We start from the raw sequence: 18976 nt of genomic DNA on the forward strand, positions 1-18976 counted from the left end.
TAATTTGTTTGAAAGCACCTTTTTTTTTTTTTAATTGCAACAGCTGTGTGAAAGGATCCTATTGCAAATGAAAATTGGGCTGTAGCACTTTTATCTACTGCCTGCTTTCAGGGAAGTGAGGTGCCACGGTGATGGTGTATGGTGTGAAGCTGAACAAGCCTCGGCGCTGCTCCTGTGCTATTTCACGGCTACCTAGAGCTCTGTTTAACAGCTTCCCTCTTATGGTATTGGGGTGAGATTTTATTCTTGCTTTTTCCATCTCTGAAGCTGCATTGAGACATGCGAGAGCTCCAGGAGGTGGGCAGGGAGATGGCAGTGCCTAAAGGTACAGCAGGGGAAGTCAGGTCTGCTCAGGCACACCAAGTCCCTTCTCCCACTTGCACAGGAGACTGTTTGCAGGGGTCTGGCACAGAGGCAGAGCAGTGCTGGCTGGGATTCCAGTCTCCACTTTGGAAAGGAAACAAGATGCCAAAGGAGTGTGAAGCACTAGCATGTCCAGAGCAGCTGTGGTGCCACCTTTTAGAGGGAGAGTGAGGTTTGGGAGCTCCCCATGTACCAAGCATCACTTGGTGATGATAACAACTGCTGGTGCCTGGAAACTGATTCTGCAGAGTCCAGGGAGTTTCCTGTCAGTGGTGGGACACTGAGGTTTACTGCCCTCTCATGCTGGCTCCAAGCTTTCTGTGAAGGTCTGAGCAGTGCTTAGAGTGATTTCTCAAGTTCATGACTACTCCTTTGGACATCCAAGTACCAGCAAGAGTGCTGACCTGCTTTGCTTCGTAATGTAAGGGTCTTGAGAACTGTGTGAAAATTTTTTCGATGTCTCAGCCTGCTTTCCTTCTGCCTGTGCTAGAGGCTCTTTAAAGGAAGATTTCATGTACTCTGTGCCTGATAGCCTATTTCATTTCTTCAGAGGTACCACTGGTACCAGGCAGTGTTACCCTGCTTTCAATATCCGATTATGAAAGTTGTGGGGATAAGCAGAGGAAAAAAAAAAAAAAAAAGAGTAGAATGCCAAAAGCCTTTGTAGCTGGGCTGTATGCAGTAGCCCAGAGCAGTGCTAATGATCATGTCTGGTACCACTTTAGTCTGGTACCAGTCATCTGGGTTTGAGCCTTCTTGCTGGATTTATTGAGGACCTGAAAAGCTGGCTGGCAACCCCTTGTTCTGCATGATTCCTTGCAGTTGTAGCTGGTTTTGTGCACTCCCACATACATGATCAGACTTGTGTGAAGAGAAATATTGACCTCCTAACCTCATGCCTGTCCCAGGTGACTCTTCTGTCTTTATACATGCAGTAGATGGAAAGCAGCACTTCTGTTCCTTCCTTCTTGCTGCCTGACCACTGCTTCCACCCAATTTCTCACCACAGTGGCATGCGCTTTCATTTTCCCCTTCTGACTAATGTTGCGGGAGAACTTTCTCTCATTTTCCCTCTTGTTTTGCTTTGCATATTCATTATTCTGTATTCTTCCCAGGCCTATATTAGATTTTTATTCACCTGTTGCCCTGTATCTTTGGTACCCCCCTGATGCTCTTCATGTTTCTTAACCCTTCTTCCTATGGTCTTCAGGAGAGTTTTTGTGCTCTGTAATTCAGATGTGCATTCCAGGACTGTCCTATAGGATTTAGAGTTGTAGGATGGTGTTGCCAGGGTCTAAAGTATGCTTCAGATGCTTGATCTGCTGCAGAACAGTCTGAAGAACCCTTTGGAATATATTTGGTTTGTTCAATGCTCTTGGGCATGTGGTGCAGTTCTGGGGGCTGTCCCATGCAGCTCCAGGAGTTGGACTTCAGTGATCCCTGGGTGTCCCTTTGAGCTCAGGATATTCTATATTCTGTAGTCCACGCAGGTGAAGTGGACGGGTGGTAGCACTTTGCTCAAGTGCTGCCTGATCTGTGGCCTGGATTCGTTGTAAAGAGCTGCTGGAGAAGGTTGTCTGGGATGAGTCATTGCAGAGCAGTCTTTAAGATTAACCTTTCTGACCCTGAGTCTTTAGTGTCAGAAATTTATAGGCAATGTGCTTCCAGTAAATTCCTCCAAGTAGCCTGTTCTGCTTTTGGCAGTCAGGAAGGCTTCTTAGATCAGCACACGTGCACAGTTAGCCTCAGTGCTGAGGTTAGAGTTATCTGCTGGCTCAGGACTGACCAGATGTTTGAGGGCATCTGGAAGCCTGTTCTCTTAGACATGCAAAGGCTATCTCTTCCTGTCTGTGCAGACAGTCACTGCTTGTATCCATTGTTCCAGTAAGTACTGTGCCACCAGTGGGGTGCTGTGGGTGATGAAGGCTGTGCCTGCTGCTGGTGTAAAGTGAGTTGAAAGGATTCAAGCAGGATCCATGTTGTCCTGTCTGCTCCTCTGTCCCGTGGGAACACCACAACCGTGTATTGAGGTATCTCAGGTAATGCTGTGAGGTGTATTTTCCAGCAGGACAAATTTAAATCTGATTCTGACTTTGTGATGGCTTGGGTTTTGAGAGGTTTTAAAAGCTAATTTTAAAAAAGATGCTTTTTTTAATCCTCTGTGTGTACAAGTAGACACCCTGAAACCACAGGCCAGGTTTGGCCTGCAGAGGAATTTTTTCACTTATTTTCCAAGGTATTGCATGTTCTTCTCTGCTATTCAAGAAAGAGTGCTGGGCCATGAGGGGTCTTTACTGAGTGTCTGTCTGCCATGTACAAAACCTTATTTCTGCCTGTTCCAGCAAGTCTGCCTGCCAGCTGTGTTTTGTGTTACTCATTTTTTTTGGTGTCTTGCTGTTGTGTTATAATCCCAGCTGTCAACTGCACTCATTAAATTCCCATTCCATGAAAGAGAGGTTGCAAGAGAGCACTGGAAGGGTGAATTGTTGGGTTCAGATAACGACAACTTAATAGCTAAAGCAAAAGTCATGCACACAAGCAAAGCAAAACAAGGAATTCATGCACCACTTCCCAGGGCAGGCAGATGTTCAGCCATCCCCAGGAAAGCAGGCTCCATCACATGTAGCAGTGATTTGAGAAGACAAACCCTATTGACATAATTCTGAATGTCCTCTCTCCTCTCCCCTTACCCTCCTTGGCTTTTCGTGCTGAGCATGCCGCCATATGGTATGGAATATTGCTTTAGTCAGTTAGAGCCAGCCCTCCTGGCTATATCCCCTCCCAATATCTTCTGCACCCTCAGCATGTGTGCTCACAGTCATTTAATAAGGAGAAAAGGCCTTGGCTCTGTGCAAGCACTGCTCAGCAATAACAAAAACATCTCTATAATATCAGCACCGTTTTCAGCACTAATCAAAAACTCAGCCCCATACCAGCCACTGTGAAGAAAATGAACTCCACCCCAACCAAAACCAGCATAGTCAAATGGGAAGTTCACCCATGATGCTGTACCACCTTCTGACTAAGTGTCACAGCGGTTTCTTTGATGAAAGATGCCTTGCTGTGCTGAAGTGAGAGGTGAAAGTAATAGAAATCCTGCTTTGCTTCAGCAAGTCGTGCCAATTTTTGACTTGGTGAAAGGCAGAAGTTGGGTAAGTATTGTGCCTGAATCATGGTGTGCTAGGGCTGTGCTCTGCTGCTGCTTTTGGTAGATATCCAGATGATGTATCAGGTGATACTACTGTTGAGAAGATGCAGTGTTACCTTTCAGGAGGAGAAAACCCAAGCCAATGTTCTTATGTTTTTATTTCATGAAAACGGAATTTTTACCTCAGGACCTGAGAGAAACAATGGTCAAAGAGGACTTTATGTGAGCAAAGTCACTTTAGGAAAAGTCCATGCTGGCAAGCTGCTGAGCCAGGTGACCTGCTGGTTTGGCAGCATTAAGTTTTCCTTAAGCCTTCTGCTGCAGTGGCCTGGCATAAATGCGTGTACTTACTCAGCTGTGTCTCCCTCTCTCCCAGCAAAATGAGCTGAACTCCTTCCTCTGGACAATCAAGAGAGATCCCCCATCTTATTTCTTTGGCACCATCCATGTCCCATACACACGTGTCTGGGATTTTATCCCAGAGAACTCCAAGAAAGCCTTCCAGCAGAGCCACATCGTGTACTTTGAGCTGGATCTCACTGACCCCTACACCATCTCAGCTCTCACCAGCTGTCAACTCCTGCCACAGGGGAAGAACCTCCAAGATGTGCTGCCCCGAGACATCTATCGCCGGCTGAAGCGGCACCTGGAGTATGTCAAGCTCATGATGCCATCCTGGATGACCCCAGACCAGCGGGGCAAAGGGCTGTATGCAGACTATCTCTTCAATGCCATTGCTGGCAACTGGGAGCAGAAGAGGCCAGTCTGGGTGATGCTGATGGTGAACTCCCTGACAGAGGTAGACATCAAGTCACGAGGCGTCCCCGTCCTGGATCTGTTCCTGGCGCAGGAAGCAGAGCGGCTGAGGAAGCAAACAGGCGCTGTGGAGAAAGTAGAAGAGCAGTGCCACCCACTCAATGGGCTGAACTTCTCCCAGGTGAGGTGGAGTGGTGTGCAGGGTGCCAGGCTAGCTGCTGAGCTGAATATTGCAGCAGAAACAGCATGGGCTGGGGTGCGGGGTAAGTGCTTTCCACCCAGAGACTTGTGTCTGCTCCCTGCAGCCTGTGCCTTTGCCTGCATCCTTAGGAGAATTTGCTAGCACAGGATCAGACCAGAGCTGAATTCACCCAGACCTGGGCTGGGAAGACCCCTGTTCTCTTCCTTGGGCATGTTCTACCCCCAGAGACACCAGACCTTTGGATGTGTGCTCTCTAACTCTGACTGGGCTGCCCTGCAGGAGCTCAGGACAGGCTGGGGCTCAGTCTCCAAACTTGTTTCTGTAATAGCAAGTTAAAAATAAAGAAGTGATTGCTTGGGGAAAGCAGGGATGCTGTGAGTAGTGCTGAGAAGTAACTGCTGGTTGGAAAGCATCACAGTGAATATTTTGATGCCCTCAGAAATAGGATCCCATCACCCACAATGAGAAAAGTATTTTTTGTTTCTTGCGGTTTTCTTTTCTTTTCCCTTCCTTTGTTACCAGGTGAGGGTCAGCACAGGACAGCTTTCTTCAGGGAGCTTCAGAGACTAGTATAGGCCCTGGTGCAAATGCTTTTGTGTTTGCAAACCTGTTGGACTTCAGCACTGTTCATGCAGCAGAATGACCTCTATGTTATCCATGTGATGGATGAGGTTCTCCTCTGTTGTTGTCTCTGCCCAGTGGGATCGCAGGCATAATGTTGCTCTCTGATGTGGGATGCCTTTGCTGTAGGGTGGTGATAGTTTGGGGAGTGGAAGTGGCATTTGCTTAGAAATAATCAAGACTTGCATTTTGCAGTATGCCCTAGTAGCGCAAGATGGGAGGACCTTTAGTCACAGGGCTGGGCAGTTTTGACTGCTGCCTTACCTTCTCCCCTGTCCTGTCACTGATGCACAGTTCAGAAAGCAAAGAGCAGAAGGCAAATGCAGCACAGCAAGGGCAGGGACAGCAGCCCAGGACACATATCTGAAGTGCTGCTACCCCAGACAACATTGGTGTGGGGACCATGGTGCAGGGAATAGCACTACAGCCCAGGCTGCATCACTTAAGCAGTCCTTAACTACAGGCTTCAGCACTTCTTATTTCTATTCTTTGGAACTGGGCAACCTCATTCGTATCTCCAGTCTTTTGCTTAACATGGTGCTTTGAATCGTTATACTGTTGCTGTTTGCTCACAGCTAACCTGGGAATAGGCTGGGAAGTCCCTTCTTTTCCAGCTCTTACCTGGTTGAGGATTTATAAGCATTATCACCCATGTTTTTCTTTTGCTGGCATTGCCCTTATAGTTTATCATGATAAAAGTGGAGGTGTAGGCATTTTTCTCCACTGCCTTGTAAGAAAATATTAGGGAGACGGAGATATGTTGACTGCAAATCATATCCCTATTAAGCTCATGTAAATGTTGACTCTTAAGCCTTCTCAGCTTTCTTCAAAGAGCAACTGGTTTTATGCTGTTTAGCTGATGGGATAAATACCAAGTGATCCAAGAAGCTGCATGGGTAAGGGACACAGAGCTGCAACATCCAGAATTGCCCAGCCTTCTGAGAAGGCCAGAGAGACAAAAACTGCAGGAGAATCTAGCGTCTGGTTGGGAAAATCATGTCCCTTGGTTGCCCCATGGTGAGTGGAGGTGTGCATTTGCATCATGAAGGCTGCAGCTCCTTCCCTGCCTGCTCAATTCCTAGGGAAGGAGCACATTGTCCCTTGAGGGAACAGGTCTGAAGCAGCTATTGCACTGCAAATTCATACTGCCCACTACTAGATTTCCAATACAGGCAGCTCAAGGAAAAGGAAAACCAGAGGAAGATGCTTTTTGTGTTTCTAAGCCAATCTCATGGCTCAGAAACTGACTTGTAAACTCTCATGGTTGGCAATTGTGTCAGTCTTTGATTTCAGAGCTTTCTTGTCAATTTATTCAGGCTGTAGAGTTAATTATGTGTTTAATAGAAACCAAAAAAGAGTTTGAAGTAGGCTCTTTGGAAACTATTTTCTTTAGTCTGCTGCTGTTTGAAAACACCCAGTATTGGGCCACTTCTGTACAAACACATAAGCATGACTTAGAAACTTCTGTTGGGGAAAATGGAATAAAACCCATAAGGAATAGTCTAACACTGTACAAGAAATATCACAGAGTCACTGAATGGCCAGAGTTGGAAGGGACCTCAAAGATCACTTAGTTCCATTCTCTCTGCCATGGACAAGGACATCTTTCACTAAGACTACGTTGCTCAGAGCCTCATCCAACCTGGCCTCAAACACTTCCAGAGATGGGGCATCTACAGCTTCTCTGGGCAATCTGTGCCAGTGCCTCACCACTCTCACAGTTACCAATTTCTTCCTAATATCTAATCTAAACCCACTCTCCTTCACTCTGAAGCCATTCCCCCTTGTAAAAAGTCTTTCTTGTAGGCTTGCTTCTCATACTGGAAGGTGCATCATAGGTCACACCAAAGCCTTCTCTTTTCCAGGCTGAACAAACCTGGTTGTCTCAGCCTTTTTCTATAGGAGAGGTGTTCCTTTCTTCCAATCCATCTTGGTGGCCTTCTCTGGACCTACTCCAACACATCCATGGTGTTGGGACCCCAGAGCTAGATGCAGGGTTCCAGGTGGGCTCTCACCGGAGCAGAGCAGAGGGGCAGAATCCCCTCCCTCCCCTGCTGCCCACGCTGCTTTGGATGCAGCCCAGGACACGATTTGCTTTCTGGGCTGGGAGTGCCCATGGCTGGGTCATGTCCAGCCTCTCACCCACCAGCACCCCAAGTCCTTCTCACAGGGCTGCTCTCCATCTGCTCATCCCCAGCCTGTCCAGCCTGTGTTGATACTGGAGATTTCCCTGACCCAGGTGCAGCATCTGGCACTTAGTCTTGTTAAACTGCATGAGATTCTTATGGACCTACCTAGTTAAGTTTGTCCAGGTCCCTCTGGATGTCATCTAGGGAGATGCTCTTTTTCCTACAGCAGAATCATAGATAAATTATTTGCTTATCAGAGAAGCAAGGTCAGTGTTTTCAGTTTGTTCCTACATAGGGTTTGCTTTTTCTTTCACATCCAAAATTATTCTTCATGGTGGTAAGTCAAACTCCCAAGCCACTTCCAAACCATACATTGTTACTGGCTGTTTTGATCCATTCTACTGAACAAGACCTTGTTGGTGTATGTTATTACAGGTGAAGGTCTGGAACAGTTTATTCTTGTCTCCCTGGGCACAGTGCTCAATAACTGCAAAGTACCGACAAACCCAAATTAGCAACTTCTTTCTCCTTGGGAAGAGGGAACAGTAAAACATGAAAAAAAAATTCCAAAAAACACATACAACAGCCAACAGTGCCCGCTAGGGGTCTCTTTTTCTTTGACATTTGTACCAAAGACTTTTGGTTTATGACTCTCTTATTTTATTTTCAAAACTCTCTGTTTGTGCTCAGCTCAGGCTGCCTGCCCACATTGCCGAATCATAAAAGTATCTTTTCTGTGCAGAACAAAATGATGTGTACACAATCTGTGAAATACTTTACTGCCTTCTCAATCCCTCTCTCTTGTTCTGAGTTCTGGGCAACTTCAGGAGTATGGATAGATTAGTTTGTCTCCATTCCAGGGCCATGGTGTTTATTTTTCTTCTTTCATGCTGTTTCTATCGCAGTTTGTCTTAGAGACTTGTTCTCCCACTCCACCTTCTTTGCTGGGTAGTGCTTCTCTTGTTGCAATAACCAGCATAGGTCTCATTCCTAGCTGCATCTGGGCTTTGTAGCTGTGCATGATCTGCTACTGCTGACTTCCAGCATGGAGTCAGTCCCTCCCAACTCTTCCTTTCCAGTTATGCATGTGCTTACATGTTTTCTGTATTGGGGGCATTAGTGCTCCAGCTCAAAACAGCTTTGCTGCTGGCTTCAGTAGTGTCACGGACATCAGTTTAGTACTGGCTCAGAAGATGAGCAAGTGTTGGCCCTTGTACTGTGTCAGACACTTTGCATCCCATGATCTTAGGTTGATATCTTCTGCATAGTCAGCCAAGGCCAACTCACTGTCAGTCCCTGACAGTCCAACTCCTACATCTCCCCCTTTCTATTGGGCAATAAAAACTCCTTACAAAGATTTTTTGCAAAATCTTCTGTAAGCAACTCACTAAACATGGCAATAACATCAACATGACAACAACTATTACAAGAATTAACAATCCTGTCTTAACCAGAGACAACAACCAACCTGATAAGTCCCAACCTTTAAACAGTCTGTTTAACCAGTTCTTACCATTTTCCACTTGTAGATTCTTGACTCCTTCCTTTAATAGTTGGATGCTCTGGTGTATCGACTCACTATGGTCAGACAGATTCATGCAGCATAACCCTTCAAAGTCTTGTCATCCATGCCCTTATTCCAGCAGCAGAAAGTCACCTGTTACAGCAGAAAGCAATTCTGTTATATAGAATGGCATGCCTAACACTACTGACATCTGTTAATAGACCACTTAGTGCAAGCGGCATAGCATTGGTTTGCTTACTCAGCCAACACCCCAAACTATCCAATTGTTTTGGTGCTTTTGCTGCAGCAATCCAAGGTGCCAATACGGACACTGCAACTCTTTTTTTCTTCCAATAAATAACCTCATCTTTACATTCTGATTCAAATTGATAGATGAATCTTTTTTCTTGAACTTCTCTGTTGTGAATTAGCATGATGTTGGGTGTTAATAGAGTAAGTCTTCCCAGGCTACATGGTCCACCTTTAAGGTGCAATGGAAGGGCAGGGTTATGGTCTATCCCCACAAATGAAAAACATTCCTTGTGGCAACTGCAGAGGTTTGTTACTGAACCATGAAAATATGGATGATGTGTAATTGCACCAAAGGCTTTCATTTTTATAGACAGGGTGATAAGGGAAACCATCCCAGAGAGCTGACTGATCTTTTGTTGTTCAATCCAGCTTGAATAATTAAACTTTGCACAATAGTCCATTCTAACCAAACCAAGGAGCTCTAGCTCCTGTGGTTCCAAGGTTGCTGGTAGCTCTGAGATAAAGTATTGAAACTCTGGGCTGCCAGGACTCCAGTGGTTGCGGGTGTATGTGGCTGGGGCATTTTTGTCATCGCACGGGGCTGTACTCCATTTGAAGTTTCACAGCAGTGGCTTGCTTGTCTACAACATATTTTGAGTGGCATTGGCTAGGGTGATGACTACTTCCCTTACATCTGGAGTGTACATTAAAAGCTTTAGATTTAAAACAGTCTCTTTTAATGTACCCTTGCTTGCCACACCCATAACCAAATGCCAGGGGCAGGGACCTTGCTGTTGTGGCACTTTTGGAATGCCTTGTATTGCTGTTAAAGCTTCAGCAAGCCCTTGGCCTACAGCTTGTGCATGTAGGGCTACAGAGTGCTCTGATGTTCCAAGGCAATTACAACCATTTGCATTAGAGTTGGTTCAGACCCTGGTGGAAGGGTCCACAGTATCTTTTTACACTCTGAATTTGCACCAGATACAGCCAATTTCTTTACCAAGTAATCTCTTGCCCTTTCATGTGTAACTTGACTCTCCAGGGCTTTCCTTAGGTGATCAATGTAGGCTCATTAGGCCCTTGCTTTATTTCTAAAGTCCAGTGTAGGTGTATTGCCATCGGGCACTTGCATAAGTGCCTTTCTTGCAGCATTTTTAATGTCATCTAAGGCGTGCCTTGGGAGGTTTGCAGCCTGGTCGCCAGGTTGACTGTGCGCTCCTTCAGCAGCAAGACGATCTATTGTCAATGCTGCCAAAGATGGATTACCCATTAATAGCCTTTTCCATCCTCTCTCCTATAAGGTATACTGTGCTGGTGGTAGCAACATTGTCATTAAATACTTCAAATCATAAGGGGTAAAAACATAAGCTGTGAGGTTGCATGAAATAAACGTATTTAAAAAGTGGTGATTCCCTCCCATGGTTCTTAGCTGCTTTATGTAGTTCCTTTATGTCCCCATGAGTCAATGGCTCCCATTGCAGATTTGCTTCCCTGCTTCTCTACTGTCCAAGTGCAACAATAAACTTTTCTGCCACTTCTGGATCCCTTTCTTTAAGTGCAGCTTTTTGGATCTTTCCTCAATGGTCTTTAGGACCTGAGGGGCACGGTGGAAGCTTCTCAGATCCAAGAGGTCTTCTGCGAAAAAATAACGTGAAATAAAAGTAGCTTTATTCTTAGAAAGGCGGTGGCAGTGATGTTTAGCTGTAGTGGAGGTAGGCCGCAAAACAAGACAGAGCTCAGGTTTCTGGAGCTGAGGTTTGTGTTTTGGTTTCTGATTCCACAGAGGAGGTGCAGTCCATGGAGAGGGTGGAGTCATGGGAGGGGCCCTGGGGCAAGATGGGAGGATGCCAGAAGATGAGCAGGGAGGAAGAGGCAGAGCAGCAGGAAGGGGAGGGTTCAGGATGGTGTGGCCACCACCATCTTGGGCTGGAGGAGAAGGAGACAAGATGACGGAAGGATGGCAGCTCATCCACAGTCTTTGGCAGGTTTCATCTTGCATCCTTCTCACAGAGGCCAAAGGGTGAGAAGGACTGTGCTGCCTCGGGTTGAATAGGGATAAAAGAAGTACCAGAGCTATTAAACTTCTAATTTTAAGGTTTCCAAATTAACACAAAAAGCAGGCAGCATACAGGGTGCTTCAGGGTCTCTCCTAGTAGGTAGATTATAATGTTTAACACCCACAGAGTCCCAAAAATCAACAGTAATGATAATCAAAGCCATAGCATCAGTAAAACTATGGAGATCCACTTCATTATCCTCTTAAGCAATTGTTTGCCATGCTCATTAAAAAGTGCCTTAAAGTGTCCATGTATGTCCCTCTGTTCCACAGACATTCCTTGTCCTGTGGTAATTCCCTACAAGCTCACCTGCACCCTCACTGCAGTTGAGTAGTCGGATCCAGATGCTTTTCTTCCAGCCGCTCCAAGTGCCTGCTTCTTGCAGCACTCCAGAATTCCTGGGGGACTCGCTGACCAAATCAGCTTGCTGCTGCTGCCTGACAGCTGATTTCCCAAATAGCCAGGTCTTCCATAAAACTAGAGGTCCCTGTTCGGGCGCCACTTGTCACATTGATCTAACCACGCCCAGAGGACAGGCAGAGATTGTGATGGGTCAGCGTGGAAGCGGAGACAGGTCTGAGGTGGAAAAATCTGAGAGTCCTTTACTCTTCTGCCACAGTAACAGGTCACTCCCAGGCACAGCCAAACACTAAGACCTGGAGCAAGAGGGTATCACAAGTTATATACACTACCATGGAACATTCTAGCAGCATTCTAACCAATCAGAACTGGCAACGTAACTCATATAAACATAGTAACTCCTGTGATCCCCTTCAAACAAACTTTAACCCTCCCTAACTTAACCACCCCAAACTTAGGGTGTTGCTTTCCATGGTCTCAGGTTGATCCCAGCTATGGCTGGCCACTGGCCAGGCTGGGCCATGAGACCTCCATGGGCTCCAACTCTGGCACTGAGTGCTTGAAAGTGCTGTCATTTCCATCTTCCATTTCCATCTTCTCTCATATAGCTCATTGCAGATAAGGAAGCAAAATTTTCTACATTGACCATTTTATATAATTAGAAAACATAATTTGTTTATGTTTCTACTCAAAAAACAGCCTTTGCAAGCAACAAAGTGCTGAGAGACTCTCAGTTTTCCCAGCACTTCCAGGTTCTGGATTACTAACATGACTGTGAGAACTGTAGATGGCTGCTTAGCAAATACAGTCCTTCTGACATAACAGCAAAATCATTTTTGCTGCTTAATCTGTGTACCTGCTTGGATGGAAGTGCCATCCTTGATAACCCCTTGTATAAAGTTATTATTATGTAGGAAAAGCCTGTATTTAAGGGGAAAGTAGGAAGCAAAGACACCATTGCTTTGTTAACAAGTGCTACATGATTTGTTGGTTGGTTTGGATTTTCTCCCATTCTCAGGGAGTTAGAAGTGATGCCTTGAAATTAGGCACAAAAGATACAATATTAAATTTGTGACATTTCTGCTAGTCTTCTCATTTCAAGTAAAGGGGGTTCTTGCTGTACTTGATTGGCCAGTTAAAATAGTTGTCTTTAATTTCTGGGATGATGAGGCCAGATTTCGCTCTGTTTCCATTCACAAAACCTTGGTTTGGGCTTATCTTTGACAAGAACAGTAATGGAGAATCTCAAAGAAAGAAAAAGCAAGGAAGGGCACATGGTACAAAATCTGCAAAGAGTAGATTAGATTCTGTGGTTTAGGTCCAGATTTGGAGCAGAGCAAGGCAAAGAGCAGTTGCTTAATGAAGGAATGGAGAGAGGAGCAGAGCATTTTATTGCTAAACAAGCTGGCGACACTGCTTGCAGTAACTTGGTTGCATCTGCTTCCCCACAGGTGCAACTTCAAGACTTTTTTGTTAGGATCAAGCTTCTTTCCTCAGGAAATGGGAACATCAGGCTTTTGTGCACATGAACTGGAGCTGGAACAACTGAATTGATCCTATTTGTATCTTTAGCTGCTGGAGTGTGTGGCCTAGATTTGTTTTTGTTTTCAGCTTTGTGTAAACAAACTTGCAGACTCCATGTCTAGACATCAGGGATGGGGAATTGGTTGACTGGTGGGAACCAAAATAACTAAGGCTTTGCCTATCTATTGAAATAATTACCATTTAATTAAGATACTTTTAACTGTCTGGGGATTTCAGGGCTCTTCTCTCAGTGAAAGTGGCATTCAGTGGTGATATGCCCCCTCTGCATACAGAAGGGTACAAAGTTTGTTTCAAACAGCCTAAATCCCAAACTGTGAACTTTGCTCCTTGCACTTGCACTCCATATGCCTATCAGCTAGCTGGATTTTCCCATTAAAAATGCCCTTAGCTCAGCATATTACACAACAGAAACAGAAGATGTCAGGTGGCAAATGTGGCTTCTTCTGTCTTTGATGCTCCCAAGGAGGCTCCTTGCGAGTGTCTGGCTGCTGGTTTTACAATGTGAGCATGCCAGTGCACTTTCCTTTTCACTCAGTGAGCAAGGGCTGGGCCATGGAATGTGTGCACAGCTCTGAGAGCTCTTGTGACTGGGTTATCCTGCTGTCCTCTGACAAGTAGTGCTAAACTGGTGGGCTGGTTGGCAGGTGCACTGGGTGCCACTTGAGATCCTCCAGATAATGGATGAGGGCAGTGTTGCTGCAGAGGAGCATAGCCCTGTCAGCAGGCTGAGAGGTGCCAGGCATCAATGGACACTCAAGATAGCACACAGAAGCTCTGAGCTGAATGCTTTTTGGAGCATCTCAGCCAAAAGTGAGGAGTGTGGAGCAGGGCAGAGGTATGACCTTGGCTTAGTCAGCTGTTAAGGAGTTGGGTGCCCCTGTGTGAAGCTTTGTTCTGCATGTTCCCAAGTTCTGATAGAATTACAGTGATGGATCACAGTGGTCTGATGCTGTGGCTCTGTCAGATGCCTGAACCCAAGAGCTCACTATTTAATGCCATTAGAGAACCCAAAGCATGGGACTTTAGCTGCCATCTTTTCGCTTGGACAAAAGGGTTGCAACTGGTCTGGACATCTTAAAGGCTCATGCCTGTAGAAGTTGTGGCAGACAGCTTCCTTTCACACTTAAGAACTGGACTGCACTCCTATCACCCTCCTGTCCAGTACTGGTGAGACGGTGCTTCTGGCCCAGACTGGATTGCAAGATCCACATTGGCTCCTCCATCCCAACTGACAGCATTTCTCACTCATGGCAGTGATCTGAAGACTGATTTTTAGTTTTCATCAACAAATTCAGATGAAAATTAAACCCCAGATTTAGTTTTCAATCCGTTTGATTTTGTGAGGGTTTGTATTCCACTGAAGAGCCTGTGCTGTACTTGTGTGAGCACTACAGCTGTAACCAGTTTGTCCTTTACTGTTCTGTTTGTTGAGCCTGTCCCAGAATTGCACATTTTCTATGTGTTAACTGTTGACTCAGCTCTTCCCAGGCCTAGCAGCATCGGTCTTGTGATATGACAGTCATGGTTGTGCTTGGTGCAGTGGCATTGTCTCTGTTCTCATCTTTCCTTGTTTATGCATCTGTGTTTGGCTGTGGTTCTTTCAGGCACAACAGTTTTCTGAGTGCTCATGCTTGGGCTGTCAAAATCCTTTTTACTCACATTACTTCCAGGGAAGAAGAAGTATTGCTGGTTTTGGTCCACTCCCTGTCTGCTCCCTGGTCAAGGTGAACTTGCATGTTCTTTCTCATCTGTATTTACATTTTTAGGTCTTCTAAGTACTGCTTCTGTTCCCCATGTCTTCTGGATGCAAAGTGTTGGTTATGTATTTCTCTAAATTCCTACTGCCATACTCTCTATTGAGAAAACTATTCCTTGATGCTGTTGTCTTGCTGCAGAAAATTTGCAAAACACTATCAAGGTTTTTGGAAAGGGTATGGTTTCCATTACACTTACTGACTTAAAATGTCTATATCCTATAATTATTGGCAATAATCTTCATGAAGGCTTTTATTCAATAATTTGAAAGATTGATTGCAAATAGGATGAGGCTGAACATAGTTTTAAGATAACTGTTTCTTTTTCTGGCCTAAGGCAAAAAGAAAAGAGTAGGAACAAATCTTCATTTTTTTGTTTTTAATAGAGAAAAGATTGGGTTCCTCAATAAAATTCTTATAATCCAGCAAGCTTAGCACCTATATGCACAGCAGACATAATCCTTTTCCAGCACGCCTGGATAAAAAATTCTCAGACACTCAGGTGTGTGAACAGTTTCAAACGGTTTAGACAGACGGATGAAGTTTCACACCAGGGAAACTCATACATGTCCCAAGTGCCGTCTCTGGCTCAGGACATCTCTCAGGCTCTGAGAGTTTGAACTGGGGGCAGGTGTGAGTGGAGGAGTTGTTCTGTAGGTTGTGGGCTTCTGCTCCACTGGGCAGATGTGGACAGCCTGTTCCCAAAATGTAACTGAGATGGGCTTGGAAGCTGATATGGAATGGGTCAGCTGAAGTAAGTTTGGCAGTGTCCCTGGTGGAGAATTCAGATGGCCACATGTTCTCCCTTTTCATAAAACTTATCTTTCTTGAGCATGCAGAGGTCACATGTGAACAGCTGAGTACGTGGGGAGCAGTTGGCTGTGAAATCTGAAACCAGGGAGAGGTTTAGGAAGATTTATCCATGGATCTTGAAAACAGTCCTGTCAATTAAGTCCAAATGTGTAAAAATGTTTAGTCTGTAATTAACTGTGATGTCAATCCTGTCCTATTACTGTTTGAGGGAAGATTTAGGTAACTGGCCTTGTGCATGTCTCAATCCCTCTGTTCTTAACAAGATTAGCAGGATTGCTAGCTTCAGCCAGAACTCAGATTAATCTTTGACAAAAATAGATACACTTACTTGACTTCTTGACTTCCGCAAAGTCAAGTGTGGGAAATGGATCACAAGACTCTTCTAGCAAATAAAATTTTAATTTTTTAATGGCAGATTTCATGTGCTTGTGTGTGACCTGTTTTGCTTTTTGAGTGTGTTCATTAGCAACACAGTGTTAGAGACTGATTTGTGTCTTACTCACTCAAACCCTTCATTTCTATATGGCTCATCAGTGTACCCCACTCCCTCCATATTCCTCAGACAGCACCATGTGAAAAATATTTATATGTATTTTAGTACCATTAGACTGTCAAACCACAAATTAACTAGGTTTGCAACTATGCATCAAATCTGTCTGAATTTGCTGCAAAGAAAATCAGTTCTTCCTGGTGCTACTTGATGCAGGCAGCAAGCATTATCCCATCTTCTCCAACGTAAAAACTGAGATTCTGTCTGCCTTAGCTGAGTATGTCTGGTGGATGGTCACACTGGCCACTTGTAATAGCTGTAGGGAGAGACCCCACTGAGACAAGGTTTGTGGGGACAATATTGTGCTTGTTGCTGTCTTGAGAGTGCCCCATGTAGATTTAGCCCCTCTGCCTTTCAGCTGGCTCATGGGGATGTCACACAGAGTGAACCATCCTACTGCCACCAAGGGCATGAGTTTTATGGTGTGCTTCACTGTGCTGAGTGGGGAGCCCATGCAAACCTTTTTCTGCTTCTGCTTGAGAGAAGTCAGCACAGGATGGCATCATACAGTTCCTAGGCTTTGCTCTTCCATCATCTTTTCTTAAATCATCTTTTGGTGTTTTGAAGAGCTTCCTCCACGCTCAGGGGAAGTGTTTGTGTTTCTCATGGGAACATATTGCTCATAAATAACACCAGATGTTCTACATTAGCAGGAGAGCTGCAGCCCTGCTCTGGCATGCTGCTGGAGGTATCCCAGCACAAAGTGCTGTTGAGGACTCTAGTGCTGACACTGCAGTTTGCCTGATTCAGTGCAGGCCAAATTTTCAGTAGTGTGAGGTAAAAGCTTTACCTTTGTTTTGGCTACTGGATTAACTTCTTAAAGATTTTAACCACTGAGAAAATTTCATCTAGACATTGTCCTAAACATCTTCCTGCCTCTTCAACTGCAAACCTTTGAGTCCTGGCTCCTGCATACACCTAAAGAGCCAGAGTGAAAGGCAGGTTTTGGTTTTGGTTTGTTTTGCAGAGGTGAGCTGGCTAACTCATTCAAATGCTCAAAATCCACTGGTTTCTTCCTAGTAAGTTATGTCAGAATCCATTGGTAAAGCAAACTAAAGCAGCTTAGCTTTCCATGATTACACAGGATGAACACAAAGCTATTTTCTATGATTACACAGGATCAACACAAAGCTAACTCTTCCAGGTCTGTCACCAGGCATCTCACTCAGAGCTATGGCAACTCTGTGGTTGCTAGCCAAGACCAGTGCTGTCTCAGCAGGAAAGACAGGCCCTTGGCCTCTGCTAGGCAGACAGATTTGCTGCTATTCTGAGCTCAGTTTATCCTGGCCAAAACAATCCATTCTGCTGGGAATGCACAGCAGTTTCATCACCTGATCACAGAGCCACAATTTCCAGATTATGAATATTCAGAGTTGGAAGCAATCCACAAGGATTATCAAGTCCAGATCTTGAGTGAATGGTCCACACAGGGTCATGGTAACCAAATGAACTAACCATAGGGTCACCTGTGGTAGCCAATGCCTACAGTCTTACAAGAACTCCCCTGACTTCCATGTATGCCTGAGGAAATTCCTGCCCCTGGAGTTTCAGGGTATCCTCCAAAGTGCAAACATACAAACTCCTTGGTTGCTCTTTGAGAGAGAAGCTAAATCCTGTCACTGTTGATATATTTGGCAAAATGGTCTCCAGAAGTTTTTAAGGCTAAAATGTCTGCACTCAAGTACTTGCAGATATCCTGAGATGAGACCAGAGTGATTAATATAGACAGGTAATGTGTGCCTTTCAGACTTGTCTTGGCCACTGCATTTCCAGTTTCACAACAGCCTGTATAAATGGCTTGATTCTGTAAAATGCAGTCATGTCAGGAGTGGTTTGAAGCTTCTAATGAAGGCGTTTCTGATGAAACAAATCACCCTGTGCAGCCTAAGTCTGAGCTCCTGCACAGTCTCTTCTGCTCAGCCAGTATACAGTAACTTGTTATGCTAGGGTAATTTGATCTCAAGTTTCACCTCTGTGTGAATTTATAAGGCTTATTTATAAAGATAAATGGGCTATTGTCACAGCTGGAGTCCCATGGGATAAGGAGCATTTTTGTAATGGTCAAAAACAAAGTAGCCACAGCCATGTTTTCTAGGAAGGATGAAATGGAGAAGGAAGAGAAGGTAACACCACATATATTTTTATTTGCTTTGAAGCTGTTGGTAAGCCAAAAAAGAAATAATGGGAAGTTCAAGGTTTTAGTTGATCAGCAGTAGTGCAGGGGATGGCAGTACTTGTTACCGGTATTTCACATTGCCTAGGTGAGCATCTCCTTCTCTCTACCAGAGAAGAACAAGAAAAAAATTATATTCCCATGCTTCAGCACTCCAAGAAACCTATTTACCTAAAAAAAAAAAAAATGTGAATAACACTGTCTAGAAAGTATTGATGCTGTCTTGGAGTAATGCAATTTCAGATCTCATCCAGGTTAACACAAAAATGAATTAATCACTAAACTGAAAAGGATGTTCCCTTAGGTACAAAAAATAATGACTGAACTTTATTATTGTGTGAAAAGAGAATATATAGTCCCAACTAATAATATGTCTGATTGGTGGTCTAAGAGGGGTCAGTTTTTTGAAACAGGAAAGAATTATAGGCCAAATAAAGTAGAAAGAAGAAATTAAGTATAAAAATAGGAATGATAATCGGGAGTTGTTCAAGAATCCTAATTAGGTCCCAAATAAACCACAATTCTGCATTTGCAAAGACAAATTTTTTAAAGGAATCTGGTTGGTTAACAAAGGAGATTAAAGCATTAGAAAACCTCAAAGTACAATGAACAGAAAAATAGAGCAAGCAACATAAACAAGTAATCTGCAAGCAAAGGCAGACAATTGATGGGGAAACTGAAGGGTACCAGTGAAGAGATTTTGGGCAGCAGATTAGAACAATAAATTCTTTAAAGGTATCAGGAATTCC

General features: G+C 44.5%; 1 protein-coding gene across 2 annotated transcripts in view; it reads left to right on the forward strand.

Annotated features, from left to right (window-relative positions):
• The window catches only part of TRABD2A (TraB domain containing 2A), an 82543-nt gene that overhangs the window by 5110 nt on the left and 58457 nt on the right, over window positions 1–18976 (forward strand). For both annotated transcript variants that reach the window (XM_072922222.1, XM_030258286.4), the window contains exon 2: window positions 3888–4448. In XM_072922222.1, coding sequence (XP_072778323.1) covers window positions 3888–4448 — 561 coding nt within the window. The remainder of the gene's footprint in view (window positions 1–3887; window positions 4449–18976) is intronic.

Source organism: Taeniopygia guttata, chromosome Z (assembly GCF_048771995.1).
Source record: "Taeniopygia guttata chromosome Z, bTaeGut7.mat, whole genome shotgun sequence".
Taxonomy (NCBI): domain Eukaryota; kingdom Metazoa; phylum Chordata; class Aves; order Passeriformes; family Estrildidae; genus Taeniopygia; species Taeniopygia guttata.